Below are 15937 nucleotides of genomic sequence, written 5' to 3'. Positions count from 1 at the left end.
GATACACTTGTATATGTGTGCACATGTTCACAATTCAAAGTTTGATGGATCACTACATGGTTTTAAAATTCAAATGCCTAAAAGTGTGACATCAATCACAGCTGTGATATTACTCATTACATTGAAAGGCAGCAGTAGACTCATTTCTTGAAAAAATAGTGGGGAAGAATAAAATAAGTATGTTTTGCCTCATAGCTCAGATTCTACAAGGACTGGTGACAAACCTTTTAAGAATTAAAGACAAGCCAGCTAATGGGTAAAAAGGTTCTAGGTGGCCTGGCTTAAATCTACATAAAACCCAACCAAATGGACAACATGGCAACTGTACCTTTCACTCTTTCAAAAAACTTGTTCTCTTTTCCCAGCTGTCTCCTGCTTTTTTCTTTCCTCACTGTCTTTCTTTCATGTGTATTTTTGTGTGTATATGCACACAGGAAAAAAAAAAGAGAGAGAGAGAGAGAGAGAGAGAGAGAGAGAATGAATAACAGGCAAAGGCCACATTTGAAGTGCAGAAATAATCCAGGTTGAAACCACTTTATCAGCCATGGTTCAATGCTGTGTAATTCTGGGAGTTGTAGTTTATTGTGGCAACAGGGCTCTCTGACAGAGAAGGCTAAATCTCTCACAAAACTACACTTCCCCAAATTCCTTAGCACTGAGACATGGCAGTTAAAGTGATATCAGTCTGGTTTATTTCTGCACTGCGGATGCAGCCAAAATTCACTAGGCTGCTAGGTTGGAACGAAGGACTGAAATGTGTTTCAGGTATCATAAGTTCCCAGACTTGGAGCTTTGTTGGAGAGAGACACATTCCTCCTGCTACCACTATTAGAAGTAGTACAGCAGATGTGTTGCTTCATTTCTAGAAGGAATTCAAAATTGTTCTTTGTATTCTGGTTTGGAAGTTTCTATGGCGATCATAGTGAATATTTTTGTTCAAAATAACATTTTAAATTTTAGCGTTGAATAGATCTTCTAGTCAGATTTGTAGATAAATACGTTTTTTTAAAAATTATAGAATTGCCATCAGTCTCAGTAGTCCTTAGTACCTTTTCCTTTTATCTCCAGTTTCTGGTTATTTTATTAACCATTTACAATTGAGCATTATTGTGATCTAGATTAGTTATCACTTTCTTGTTCTCTTCATATTATACAGAGAAAGAGACATACAGTAATCTCTTTCAGGGTGCCTTTTAAGCTGTTGGATAACACTGCAGTACAGAACAAATATTACTTAACAGTGTTACATTGCAAATCTGAAAATAGCTCTGAATAGTAACATTTGGCAACTGAACTAGATATGACAGTGGCAAAACCTTGTGTTCAAACGAGCCCTTCTTCAATCACACTTAAAGCAGGATCTGGGGAGATCTAATTTTAGGCAGGGGGATTGCAGCTGAGCAGGGCTACACTCTACTTCTCTGGAGCATTTGTTTCCCAATTCTTTTCCCTTAGTCAAGGTCACTTCCAGTTTTGGAGTTCAGCAGAGGCAAAAGAAGCTTGGCTTGAATGGATGGACTGGGGCGACGGAGGCTTTGCTCTAAAAATCAGAATTAGTTCCAGTTTAGACCAGTGAGCAGTGAGCACTCTTCTGTCCCTGGACTCAGTGTCACACAGATAGCTAAAAAAAGAAAGGTCAAGACAAGAAATCCTAGCAGTGCCTGAAAACGAGTATTTTTTTAATGTTGAACATGCAGGTCTCTTGCTACACACTTAAAACATACATTGCTACTCCAGGAGTCTTCCAGGATTGGCAGCTCACATTTTTTAGCCAGAAAAATGGAAGTCCTAGAACTCCAGAATGGAAAAGGGGTACAAAAATAGTCTTCAAATGATGTACTTAGTCCTCCTTGAATTACATAGCCCCAAGGCTGCACTTTGTCTATCTGGATTGTATAGTCTGACCAAGATTCAGGCAAATAGGTGTGCTACTAATGGCTGATTTTGCCCCAGGAAATCTAGAATTACCAAGCAGGAATCTTGGAAGATGAAATTAATTCAATTTTGTACGGCAGTCAAACTGAGAAGTGGAAAGTTCAGTGGTGTCTAGTCTTATAGAATGTGTGCTTAAAAACACACACAACTTATTCTAATAGGTTTTTCATTCTTCTTCTACAAGTCAGTGGGCATTCTTGAAGCCTTATTCTACAGTTTATGCACATTATACAAATACAGGTTATTTTGTCTAACAATAATTCCATTTTATCACTCTGCATTTAATACTGAACAGAAATAGAGCCAGCTTATTTCAGACATTGCCACCCCCACAGGGAAAATTGATCTGCCTGAGTTGCAAAATAGAGCATTAGAAGAGAAGAGTGAGGACTGAGACACAGTGAGCTCCTGTTGAGTGGACTTGAGGCTGGGAAAGAAAGCTATGAAGAATGAAATGCTTTTTTTATCATAGCTTCTGTATCTCCACACCCCTGCTAGGGATTGAAGTTGCTGGGTTTTTTATGGTAGCCATGAGAGTATAAATGATCTAATTTATTTTAAATGTACAGTCAACTTTCCATATTTGCGGCTTTGACTTTTGCGAATTTGATTCTTTGCGGATTTGATTAATATGTTTTCTCTAAGAATGTCTAGGTCCTCCAGTGCAACTGGCATTTGTAGATCATCCAGCATGTTTCTATGGTTAACTCTGGGTAGATATTGACCATAGAGTTGTGCTGGAGGACCTAGAGATTCCTAGAGAGGTGTTGTCTCAGGTTAACATCATGTTTTTTATTTATGGTTTTTCCACTTTCATGGGAGTCCTGTTCCCCTAACCCCAGTTAATGTGGAGGGCCCACTATATATACATTTCTATATGGGCCAAAGAACAGTTCTGAAGCTGAAGCATACTTTGCTATAAATCTTAGAAGAAGCTTTTCTGCATGGATGAATAAAAGGGGAATATTGTTAGGAGTACCTACTATAGATCTTTTTAGAAATGTGTATTAAAAATAATATGTTCAAGAGAAAAGTGTGATGCTACCAGATTAGTTTGGGATACATTTCTAGTTGATACAAGATGTGTTCGCTGATTAAACACTGAAAGTCTGGTCTAAATTGAAATGAGAAACAAGAATCTCAAAAGATGCAGTACTCTTCTTAAGAATTTTATAATCATAATCTTAAAATATATAGCAAGTTAAAATGATACTGACTACACTTAGATAAGACTGTTTGGGAGTTTCAGGATAACACTACAGAATTATTCTTATTTATAGTACAAGTAGCCCCTTATTGCTTTGACAGAAATTATCTAGAATATAATGGTGTAGTTTGACTAATAAGGTTCCATAGTCCCCAGTGTTATTTCATAGTTTCACAGTGGCCTAATTTTGATGATGCATTGTGCTATTTCAAGTAATTAGAAAATGACAACTGTGCTTCAGTTTATTTCTTTATTTTCTAAAGTTTAGTGTTAGTTATATCACTGAATACACTGGGCCATTTTAGAAGAGAGTCGGATTGTTAGAAGAAAATGACTAAATAAATCCATGGTGTGAAGGAGCCTCCTTGGTTTACATAAATTACTACTTGTGCAAAGGGAAAGTGAGACAGAAGTCCTTCTAATCTTGGGTGGCATTTGCAGTGTCTGCAGATAACGCCTAAAATTGTTTCACTCCTTCTCTTTCCTCTCTGCTATGCAGGGAAGAAATAAGGGGAGCAAGGACTAATGGTAGCTTTATCAGAACAAAGCTTCTTATATTCTTAGGGAGAAAGGGCCAAAGGAATAAGTTGCTAATGGCGTCTGTAGTAGCCTACAGTTAGGACACCATGACAGTCTTTCTGGTGGGATGTTGCTTGTGAACTTGAGCACCTTTGTTTTAAGGTAAAGATCTCTTGTCCATGGGCTTGTCTACATTAATTACTGTGCAAACCTCAAATTCCCTACAAGCTCACTGAGTGCTGTTTACTTTTCACAGGGGCAAAATGCTGAATCGGGTCCTGGCTGTTTTCACAAAGGTCTGACTTGGGGGTTTCCATCCCTTGGCCCACATTAAAAACATTAGGAAGAGCTTTCTGACAGTAAGAGCTGTTCGACAGTGGAACATACTCCCTTGGAGTGTAGTGGAGTCTCCTTCTGCTGAGGTTTTTAACCAGAGACTGGATGCCCATCTGTTGGGAATGCTTTGACTGTGTATTCCTGCATGGCAGGGGGTTGAACTGAATGGCCCTTGTAGTCTCTTCAAACGCTATGAATCTATGATTATGTTATTTCTGGTGAAATGTAAATTATAAAAAGGATATCCCCCCCTGCACTTAATATAATTTTTTGTGGTTTTGTTCTTGGTGTATGTAAATCAAAGGTTTCTCTGTTCTCTGAAGAGTAAGGAATTATGTAAAAATCTACATGTTAGTTTGTTGAAGCTGCAGTTTGAGGCTGACATATTCTGAATATTATAATTTTCCATGAGGTGTTTTCATAAATTCTGATAAAAGTTTGCAAAACTAAGCAGATCATCATGTATAAACAGCAGCATCTTCAACTCAATGAATTTGTAGCTTTTTGCGATGCTTTTGCATCTCCCAAACTTCCCTAGGACAGTGGAAACAGTCAGTCTTGCCCCATGGCCACTATATAACTACCTTTCCAACATGTAGATTATAGTCTACTCAACTGTGATCTTTTTTGACAAACTAATCATTCCCACAAAACTAGATCCTCAGCTAGGGCACATCTTTGTGCATTATTTAATTTCAGAGTTACCTCACAGCGTTACTATAATTTCAAGGCTACTGAATCAGCATGAGGTCATAAACAATATGGACCTCTAGTTGGGGAAGTAAAGCGATGTAGTTTTGTAGATAAGGTTGAGAGGGTAGTTTCTGCCCCCCTGCATCTTGCATTCAAGTATGTATTGTGTATGTGTGTGTGTGCAGGCGTGGACACGCCTTTGCTAAGGTCCGTCTTAAATATTTACTTTTACATTAATTTGAAGACAAATAATTTTAGAATCATAGAATGATAGAGTTGGAAGAGACCGCAAGGGCCATCCAGTCCAACCCTCTGCCATGCAGGAAATCTCAATCAAAGCATCCCCGACAGATGGCCATCCAGCCTCTGTTTAAAAACCTCTAAGGAAGGAGACTCCACTACACTTTGAGGGAGTTTGTTCCACTGTCGAACAGCCCTTACTGTAAGGAGGTTCCTCCTAATGTTGAGGTGGAATCTCTTTTCCTGTAGCTTTTATCCATTGCTCCAGGTCAGGTCCTGTTCCCTGGAGCAGCAGAAAACAAGCTAGCTCCCACTCAATGTGACATCCCTTCAAGTATTTAAACAGGGCCATCATATCACCTCTTAACCTTCTCTTCTCAAGGCTAAACATCCCCAGCTCCCTAAGTCGTTCCTCATAGGGCATGGTTTCCAGACCCTTCACCATTTTAGTCGCCCTCCTTTGGACACACTCCAGTTTCTCACATCCTTTTAAAATTGTGGTGCCCAAAACTGGAAACAATATTGTGGCACTATTACTTCCCTTGATGTAGACACTATACTTCTATTGATGCAGCCTAAAATCACATTGGCCTTGTTAGCTGCCACATCGCACTGTTGAATCACGTTCAATTTGTGATCTACTTGGATTCCTAGATCCCTTTCACACGTAGTCTTGTTCAGCCAGGTGTCACCCATTCTATATCTGTGCATTTCATTTTTCTGCCCTAAGTGCTGTACCTTACATTTTTCCGTGTTGAAATTCATTTTGTTAGCTTTGCCCCAGCTTTCTAGTCTATTCAGGTCATTTAGAATTTTGTTCCTGTCCTCTAGGGTATTAGCCTCTCCTCCTAATTTGGTGTCAACTGCAAATTTGATAAGTATGCCCCCAATTCTGTCATCCAAGTCATTGATAAAGATGTTGAATAGCACTGGACCAAGGACAGAACCCTGTGGGACCCCACTGGTCACTTCTCTCCAAGATGAAAAGGAGCCATTGTTGAGCACCCTTTGGGTTTGGCCAGTCAACCAATTACAAATCCATGTAACAGTTACTTTGTCTAGCCCACATTTCACTATCTTGTTTGCAAGAATGTCATAGGGAAGTCAAAGGCCTTACTGAAATCAAGATATACTATATCCACAGCATTCCTTTCATCTACCAAGCTGGTAATTTGATAAAAAAAAAAAGAGAGATTAGATCTGTCTGGCATGACTTGTTTCTCTGAAACCCATGTTGATTTTTTGTGCTTATGGAATTGCCATCTAGATGTTCACAGACTCTCTGTTTAATGATCTGCTCTAGAATCTTTCCTGGTATTGATATCAGACTAACTGGACGATAATTGTTGGGATCCTCATTTTTCCCCTTTTTCTGAAACCAACTTATGACTTGCTTCAGGATTTTGTTGAATTACCAAAGTATGAATGGACTGCTGAGATTTTGCTGTCCCAAAAAATCAGTTAAACAATAGCAAAAAGTGTTCAAATGGAAAGCTAGTAAACTTTGTTCTGTAGCAGAGCTTTTTAATGTGTAGTACTCTTGTAAACTCTTGAGTATTTTCTGCATTGCAGCAATAAAATAGACTTGGAACTCTTCAGAGTGAAAGACAATGGCTTTTGCTTAACTTGGTATAATTTTTTGGATTAAAACTCATAGAATCAGGAATTCTGGGAGTTGTAATTTTTTAAAAATGTTCTTAGGCTCTGACCTTTTGTAAACACAATAGAGATGCCTAGACCAAAATAGAAGACAGTATAAAATTGGCATGTTAACACTCAGATTCAGTTACATTTCTAATAAACATTTTAAATATAATATTCTTCTTTGTGGGCTCACACAAATGAGTTCTTCATAGTATTCTCTGTGGCTCACACAAATGTTTTCTGTGCCTGTGCAGAGATCACCTATGGAACATTCTAGAGCTGAGTAGCTTGATGGGGATACCCTGCCCCACTGTTTACCACACATTCTCCTGTCTGCCAAGCTACCATCTCCTCAGTTTCCTTCTGTCTGCTGACAGAGTTAGTCTCACCTCTGAGCTTTCTGGGGCTGCACAGGGCCTCTTTCAGAGTACATTCTATAACATTCTGAAGACTTGGCGATGACCCTGCACACCTTCAGAAGTCCTATATAAGGGGCTTCAGGCTGAAATCCTCCAGTTCCTTTTCGTCTACTGCTGCATCTGCCTCATCAGGAACAGCGTTCACATAGTTGAATTGGAAGACATCTTCTGAACATTGATCTTTGGCATGCACTTTCTAGCCATGCTTGGGGCTTTCTTGGTACCGCTGGCTTCTTTCAAGTAGCGCGTAAAATGCAGCGATAAGATTCCAGGCCGAGATAGGTATTTGAGTGCACTAAGTGTTTGGGCAGGTACCATATTGTTGTCTTGTATGCATTCATACAGCAGGCCAGACACAACAGAGAATTCTGCCTTTAAGCTCTACTGTATGAGCAGACCTTGAAACCACAAAAGCCTGGGGGGTCATCAGCAACCTTAGGAGATGGCCTTTGGACCATATGTACTTGCCATCCTAGCCTTTGTTCAACAAGTTGGACTTTAAAAAAAATCAACTAAAAATAATGTATCTCAGGATCAGACTGTATCTTGGACAGCGCAGACCCAGGAAACCATTTCTGGTAGGAAGGAGAAGTCTGTTCCTTCTACTCTGTTGTTGCCATTGCTACCAATACCATCCATCTTTCAATGATGTCTAGTTCTTCTGGGTCTGGATTTGACTCTGATTATGTGGTTGTGCGTATCAGAAGGTTGGCTCTGGTAGAGTTAGGATCCATGGACCCTTCCTCCCTGACTGGTGATATCAAGATGTTTGTTGATCAGATGATTTGCATAGACAAATGTCTTGACATCAAGCAAATGCTTTGACTTTCTGTCAGGCGACACCTCCACCTGCCATACCATTCTCCCTCCTGAACGTCCTTTCTCCATCTCAAATGTGTTGGAGTCTCCATCTACAATACTACCAATGTTTTCTCCGTTCCACAATCAACTCCTAGGTTTCATGGAACTTGATCATCACAGATTCATGGGTGTTTGACATCGTAAGGAAAGGCTATGCCATAGAATTCAAGTCTTATCCTCTAGTTGGACTCTTCTGATCCGCAGCTCTTCCCAATGTTTTACTCCAAGAAATGGCAAAAAGGGGCTATTGAGTCTGTGCCTCACTCCAAGGTACGTCGGGGGCTTTTCTTCTGGTACTTTATCGTCACTAGGAAAGATGGTGGTCTCAGGCCAACTCTGGAGAGGCATGCATTTGTACATTCACACACAATGCTTCAGGATGGAGACCTTATCTTCCATCCTTCTCTTAATGCAAGGGGGTGATTGGTTTGCCACTCTGGAACTAAAAGATGCTTGCTTCCATATTTTGATTCAGCCGGACGTTTTCTCTGTTTCGTTGTAGAAAGAGAGGCATACAGGTTTGGAATCCTGCCATTTGGCCTCAGCACAGCTCCTCGTGTGTTTACAAAAGTAATGGCTGTGATGGTTGCTTTTCTTTGGTAGCAAGATGTCATCCTATACCTGTACATAGACGTCTGGCTGGTCATTGCCCTCTCTAGAAATCTCTTGCTGCAGCATGTAGAGATGGTCTTGGCTCTCTTTGTTGATATTTGGGTGATGAACCTTGCCCATGATTCCGGTCCGGTGCCAACTGGATGAAGATGCCGGTCATCTCTCCAACACAGGAACAGAGCAAAACTCCAAATACAAGCTTTCAGCTTGCTGGAACAATGCCTGGAGAGACAGCTGCTAAATCAAAGAATCACTCTCCAGCAGTTCACTCTTTAGAGGGCTTTATTACTTAGTTTCAAATAAACATGAGCTAGTCACTACTATACAAAAACTCTTACTGTCACACCACACTATCTCCAAACTCCTACGCTACCACCAGAACAGCGTTTTCCATATATACAGTATTACCATGAGGCGGCCACTAAGTCCAGCCTCTTCTATACAAGTTGCTATGCACCACAGACACCAATCCCTCTTGAGACTGAAGACATAGCATATTTACATTTAGTCCTGTTCAGTTGACCTTGAACATCCGGCTGCTGCTCTGGACTCCAGCTGTAGCTAATTTAGGCTTCTGCAGCCACTGCCACATCTGAACATTTTCACCTTCAATATACTAACACTCTTAGACAAGCTAGGACTTTGCCTTAACAAGGAGAAGTCGAACCTCAACCAACACATCGAATTTGATTCATTGGGGAGATCCTACACTCCGGAACCCAGCCTGCTTTCCTTCCTCCTGAGTTTTTTGCCAATCTATGCAAGTTGGTATAGAGTTGCCTTCGATAACTTGTCTCAAGGTGTGTCAGTTTCAGGTCACTCTGGGCTACTTGGCATCAACCACGTCGGTAGCCCCAAACACCCTCCTTTCCAGACTTGATTCATTTTTGCCTCCAGATATTGTTGGATTACAACTCACATCAGCCCTAACCAATAGTCAGTGCAATGCACCAACATTTAAGTGAGCCATACATTCTTTATCTTTGTGTTGGATTGTACCTCAGTGCTTTGAATTTTAAATGTGTTATGACTTCACTGAGCAATAGATTAAAAGGGAAGTGGCCTTTCTGTGTGTTTACTGTTTCTTTCAAATTTATTTGGACTGTTGTCCCCATAGCCTGTTTAAATGGCTGGCTGACTTCCTTCCTTCCTTCCTTCCTTTCCCAAGGATTAAATATTTTTGCTTCCTCTACAGTATAACTAATTTCTCAGAACGGGAAAAGGTTAAATACAAGAATAAAACCATATTGACTGAAGACGTTATTTATAGGAGGAAACATGTGATTAAGCTAGGTCCTTTTGAGAGTTTTGCTTCATGCATAGCAAATCAAATTCAAGAGCTAGGGAGGTTTGCTGAAGTTAGCTGCATGCTGTGTTCTTATTTCTTCTGTACTACAGAGAAAAGATTAGAGGTGTCATATGTCATTCCTGTGAAACCCTTAGCCTACATTTGTAATTCAAGAGTAGAGATTTGACTCATGGAGCTTGTAGGTGTGATGGAAGATGAAAGTCCAAGTAGGCAGAAATAGCACAAAAATTGCCCAAGGCAGAAATTATTAACATTTATCACACCATGTAAGATTTCTGATAACATTGTGACTGACAGAGAATGGCCTTATTGAGATTAAAGTATAAATAAGATGAGAAGTTTATTAGTGGAGAAATCCTGAGCCACTGTCTCTGCCTTTTGTTTTGTTTTAAATTAAAAATGGGGTGGGGGGGGAGGGGAATCTAGAAAACCTTAAGCAGATCTCTGGCTACTGGTGGTTTTAGCAGGAGAGGATGATGAAGCCCATTTTGGGCTGGGTAAGGGAGAAAATGGGACCCAAATCCCCCATAGTTGTCCATCCTTGCTGTAATTGTATCCTGCATTGCAGATCCTGCATTGAGCAGGAAATTGGATTAAGTGACCTCCAAGATCTTTTCTAACTCTGACATGCACAGAAAGTATCTTTTTTTTTTTTTTTTTTTTTTTTGCAGCTGCAAGGGTGGCATCTCCTCTTTGGAGTACTTTATTATTTGATTATTGCTGTGGTATGAAAAGGTGAGACAGAAGGAAATTGTTCTTTTTCTAAACTGTTTATCTTTGGATGTTTCTTGTCACTTCTCAGTGGTGCACTTCAGTGTCTGCTTGTTTAGCTGTTGTACTGTTGATGATTAAAAGTTTAATTGGTGTTTTTTTTAAAAGGTTTAGGCATGGAAAAAAGTACATAAACATCTCTTAAACTATGCTTGTTTTTCTTGTTCCAAAAGTTTGAAAGGTCAAAATGTTGTTTGTAAGCACAGCAATTCTAAACTGAAGGATAAATTTCGGGGACAGTATGGATTTGGAATCCAGGCAAATTAAGCATAGTTCATATGTTCCCATACAGCATGTTACCAATATGTTGGTTCCTTCCAATTGCTTAGAATATTATTGTTGATAAAAGTTCTTATTGCTCTGATGAAATAAACTACTGCATTGCTCCTCAAAATGATGGTCTTTGCACTGGTGCTGGTCTGTGAGCCATCAGCTGCTGGTCTGTGGCAGGTTTCCAGGAAAAAAAGAAAGACTGGTAGCCAATGGACACAAATATAGTACTGGTCCTTGGTGTGTTAGGGGGGGAAAACTGCTGATCTGTTCTAGTTTACAAAAACTTGTGAATAATATGTGGGTTTTGAAGGTGCCATGTGATTTTGTGGCCTTTGTTTTTGTTTTGCTATTACATTTAACACTGTTTAGAACTTGTTTGTGGGTAGTTTTTCGAAAGAATGTGTATATGGATATTTGCATATTTTAAAAACACTTTTAGCCCATCTTCTGGAAGAGCTCAAGGGAACAAAATGCCTTACTTTAGTGGGGGTAATCCCATCTAAAAGTGAAAAATAGCAATAATACTGCAAACACATGCATTTTTTGCATAACTGACAAAATGTCAGAAGGGGAGACATGAAGTTATGTTTGGGTGAACACTTGATGGTCCTGGTTTCAGCTTCAGATCGCTTTATGTCTTTTAATGAGGAGATGAAGTTGGGTCTCAGATAATGGTTATAAAGATAGGAGGTTCATGTTGGAGGGGTATACTCAGATAATGCTGTTATAGACAGTAAAGGGATTTACAGCCAGCACTTTAAAATGAAAACAGAAGTCATCTACATGTGATCACTGCAATATCACTAGAGACAGATCACAAGACAATCTGTCAAACTAGTCTCAAAGCTATGGACATGTAGAGCGTATTGTACTATTTTTATTTATTTATTCAGAACACTTGAGTATCCCCAAGATCACAAAGACATGGATAATAATTGTGAACATCAAAAAAAAAACAAAAAACCCAAACAAACAAAAAAACTATCCTGCAGCACAGATCATGGTGTTTCAGGGGTCTGTTCCCCAAAGCCGGGTGATAGTGGTCCCTATGTAGACTTGTCCGCAGTTGCATGGTATGCGGTAAACTCCTGCAGCTATGAAAGGGTCTCTCTGGTCCTTGGCTGAGCGAAGCATTTGCTGGATTTTCTTCATTGGTTTGTAAACCATTTGCAGGTTATGCTTCCTCACCACTTTGCCTATTCTGTCTGTGACTCCTTTGATGTATGGTAAAAATACCTTCCCTTTGGGTGGCTGCTTGTCTTCACTCCTTTGGGTTTTCCTGGACCTGACAGCCCTTCTGATGTCTGAGCTGGAATAACCATTAGCCTGTAGAGCTTGGTCCAGGTGCTTCAGTTCATCTTCCAAGAAGTGGGGTTCACAGATGCGTTTTGCCTGGTCTACCAGTATTTTGATTGTGCTTCTTTTTTGTCCTGGGTGATGGTTGGAGTTCTTGTTCAGGTATCTGTCTGTATGTGTGGGTTTTCGGTATACTGTGTGACCCAAACGTTGGTTCGGTTTGCGGATGACTAGGACATCCAAAAATGGCAGTGTTCCTTCCTTTTCTTTTTCCATAGTGAATTGGATGTTGGGTTGGATGTTGTTCTGATGGTTCAGGAATACAGCCAGGTCTTCTTCTCCATGGCTCCAGATGGTGAAAGTGTCACCCACATATCGGAACCAAGTTGTGGGCTTTTTCGGTGCCGTTTCCAGGGCTTGCTTTTCAAAGTGTTCCATGTAAAAGTTTTCTCTTAGAGGGCTTCCCATTGCTACTCCATCACTCTGTTCGTAGAATCCATTGTCCCACTAGAAATAGCTTGTGGTGAGGCAATGTTTGAACAGGGCTGTGATGTCTTCTGGAAAAATCTGTGGGATGAGTGTCATGGTGTCCATTATGGGGACTTTGGTGAACAGGGAGACCACATCAAAGCTGATTAATATGTCTCCAGGTTTTAGTTCAAGGTTATTGATTTTTCCTATGAAGTGAGCTGAGTCCTTGATGTAGTCAGGATTCTGCCCTATATGGGTTTGTAATTGTGTGGCCAGAAACTTGGCCAAGTTATATGTGGGGGATCCAGTAGCACTCACTATGGGTCGGAGTGGAATGGAATACTTGTGGATCTTGGGAAGTCCATATAGTCTTGGTGGGAAAGCTTCAGATTTGCACAAACTTTGTCTTGTGGTTGGCTGAATTGAGGAGTTTTTGATCAGGGTGTTGGTTTTTCTGGTGATTTTGTTGGTTGGGTCTTATTGACCAAATGCCATAAAAACAGCTGAAACCCGCACTGGATACATCACGGACCATCATCAATCTCACACAGCAGAAACTTTCAAATGAGGAAACATCCATCCTGGCCAAAGGAGGCACCTTTGCAGTAACCACCACCAGAATTCCTGTTGAGGACATCATTATCCAGGTTGAATCCGCCCTCCACCATCTCCCAGAGGAGGAAGCAGAAGAGATAAGAGGGGAAACAGGAAGGATTCTGCACAAGGCAAAACCACCTTCCAGCAACATAACCAAAAAAGAAAGAAAAGCCACCAAGGACCTCAATTCAGATCCAGAAATCATTATTCTCCCAGCAAACAAAGGCAATACCACAGTAGTGAAGCCTTCGATTTCACACTCCTCTCAATATTGTTTTCTTTTTTTGAAATGTTGGTTGGCATGTTGTCTGGTTCCCTCGCCAATGAAGATCACATCTTTTCTTAGATAACAAAATCCTTTCTTTTCTCACAGGAATTTTATATTTTATGGTTCTGTTTATGTATTTTCCTGTGGGGCTTTCCTCCCTTATTGCTCCTACATTTGATTATATTGTGGGAGAGTGGTGCTTACCTTCTTGTAATCTGTGCAGAGAATTTTTTTCTTGGGTGGGCTGAATGTAATAAATAAAATATTGCTGCTCTTTATAAACGAGTTGGTTCTAATATCATTAGTTGTTCTTTTGTTGTACTATTTTGAATTGACTTGTAGATATTAATTTATAATATGTAATTTAAATAATTGTTTTTTTCTTTCTTTTCCTCCCCTCCCCCCAAAAAGTCATAGAATGGGGAGATGATGTTAAAACAATCTCAGAAGATGAAGCTGTGATGTTGGTAAACCATCAAGCAACAGGAGATGTTTGCACTCTAATGATGTGCCTTCAGGACAAAGGCACGGTATGCTATTTTTGTATATACAATTGTTATATACTGGGTAGGCCTTCATGGGTACTTTCTGAGAACTGCGGCACTGAAAGACACTGAAAGTTAAGGTATTTTACTATCCAGTCCCAAGGCACAAATCTATAATCATTGAAACTTTTAAACATATTCTTACCCTGCACATTAAATAATGTCCCCTAGGTAGCTATTCCTCAGAAGCAGAATGCACAAACAAGTGAGATGTTTATAGGCCAAGAAAACAATCTGGGTGGCCCAAGAAAGTAAACCAAGCTAAATGGTGTTGCGGAAGGCACAAATAAAGAGTTACTTCCTTTTGTCAGCTTCCTACTAGAGTTTTTGTTTATATAATGAATGTTACCCAGTAACAGAAAGTAAAGTAGTGGATATTCAAGAACAACTGACACTCTTATTTTTGCTCTTATGTGCTATAGATAATGGCTGCCAAATGAGACATACTACAATGCTGTGGCCATTCATTATAACACATTCTTAACTCTAACTTCTTCATAGAGGTGATGGAATGGAAATTGTGTACTTCTCATGATCTTCAGCTTTGATAGCGAGATCTAGTCTGCAAACAGTGTTGGTTTGGAAAAAAATATGATCTTTACTCCTTTATGCTTTACTCTAGTATAAAATGGATTTCACTTTAAAGTAAATATTTGATTTAATATATAATCTTATTGCTATCTAATGTAAAACTATAAAATTATATATACTACTACTTATCTGTTCAAAAAATGTCTGAACTGGTTTAAAAACAAAATTAACATGGTAGGAAATATGCTAATACTAAAGCTGATACTAAAATGAAACTGTTTCCAGTATATAATGGATAAATTAATCTGTCTCTTGAACAATAGAGAAAACTAGTTGCTCACTCAGGCAATAACACCAAACATAAGGACATGTATGAAACTACCTTTATACTGAATCAGAACTTTTCTTCCTGTGTCATGGAAATGAGAAGTCTCCAGCTTTTGGGTGGCATTGGGTACAGTGTTTTCATTGGTGGAGATCTGTAGGACAGCAGCCTGGGCCTCTCTCTCTTCATTTATCAGACATTAAAAGATTGATAGGTTTGCTTTTGAAGATGTGTCATTTGACATTATGTCTTGCAATAGGTATGTAGTTTTGTCGCGAACAAGTTATCCACCCCATGTTGTGACAGCTTGGGCAAGTCTTCACATAAACGATTATCTCCCCACACTTCAGGAAAATTGAACATTGGTACTTACAATGAAGGTTCTTTTTCTGAATTACTGGGGATGGAATCCTTCCTGCCCTTGTGGTGGAGGTTAGTGTAGTTCAGTTGTTGTTGTTTGAGGCTGATGCTTATCCAGAGATTGTCATTCCATCACTGTGATAGGGGGAAGGTTTGTCTCTCCTACTTGTGGAGGTAAGGCTGGATTGAGAGTTCTTAAAGCCCTGCCTAAAAGCTGTGAGGGAGGAATGAGACCAAGCATGAAGAATTCTTTCCTTGCTAGTGCAGAAAAGGAACCTTCATGTTAAATGTTTCAATCTAAACTCTTAAACTTTATTGCAACTTTTTTGTGCTTTGTGGCAGAATTGTTTAACCCTGTATATCACTTTTGGTCTCAGACTAATGTGAATTGTTTTCTCATAGTAGAACAACAAATTTATCAAACACAGGTGATAGCACTTTATCAACACACACAAAATTAACATATTTTAAATGTTAATTCTTATTTCTGGAAAGTTTTAGTTAGTCCAGATCCCATATGATCTTAGAGGCTAATCGGGGTCAGCCCTGGTTAATACTTGGAAGGAAATGGCAAAACCACCTCTTGAGTATTCCTTTTCTAAGTAAACCCTATGGAATTCATGGGGTTGCCATAGGTTGACAGGCAACTTATAGACACATACACATACAGAACAGGATAAATTTACCCTACAAAATACAGGTTTATTTGTTGATAGAGTTAAATT

General features: G+C 39.6%; 1 protein-coding gene across 1 annotated transcript in view; it reads left to right on the top strand.

Moving 5' to 3' along the window:
- Positions 1-15937, top strand: part of LOC149310588 (acyl-CoA:lysophosphatidylglycerol acyltransferase 1-like) — a 90544-nt gene that overhangs the window by 33280 nt on the left and 41327 nt on the right. Inside the window, exon 4 of the mRNA XM_089529257.1 lies at positions 13863-13981. Coding sequence (XP_089385383.1) covers positions 13863-13981 — 119 coding nt within the window. The remainder of the gene's footprint in view (positions 1-13862; positions 13982-15937) is intronic.

The sequence above is a fragment of the Sceloporus occidentalis genome, unplaced genomic scaffold (genome assembly GCF_023333645.1).
Source record: "Sceloporus occidentalis isolate IW3139 unplaced genomic scaffold, rSceOcc1.0.p SCAF_6, whole genome shotgun sequence".
Classification (NCBI taxonomy): Eukaryota; Metazoa; Chordata; class Lepidosauria; order Squamata; family Phrynosomatidae; genus Sceloporus; species Sceloporus occidentalis.
This window is presented reverse-complemented; position numbering and strand designations above follow the sequence as displayed.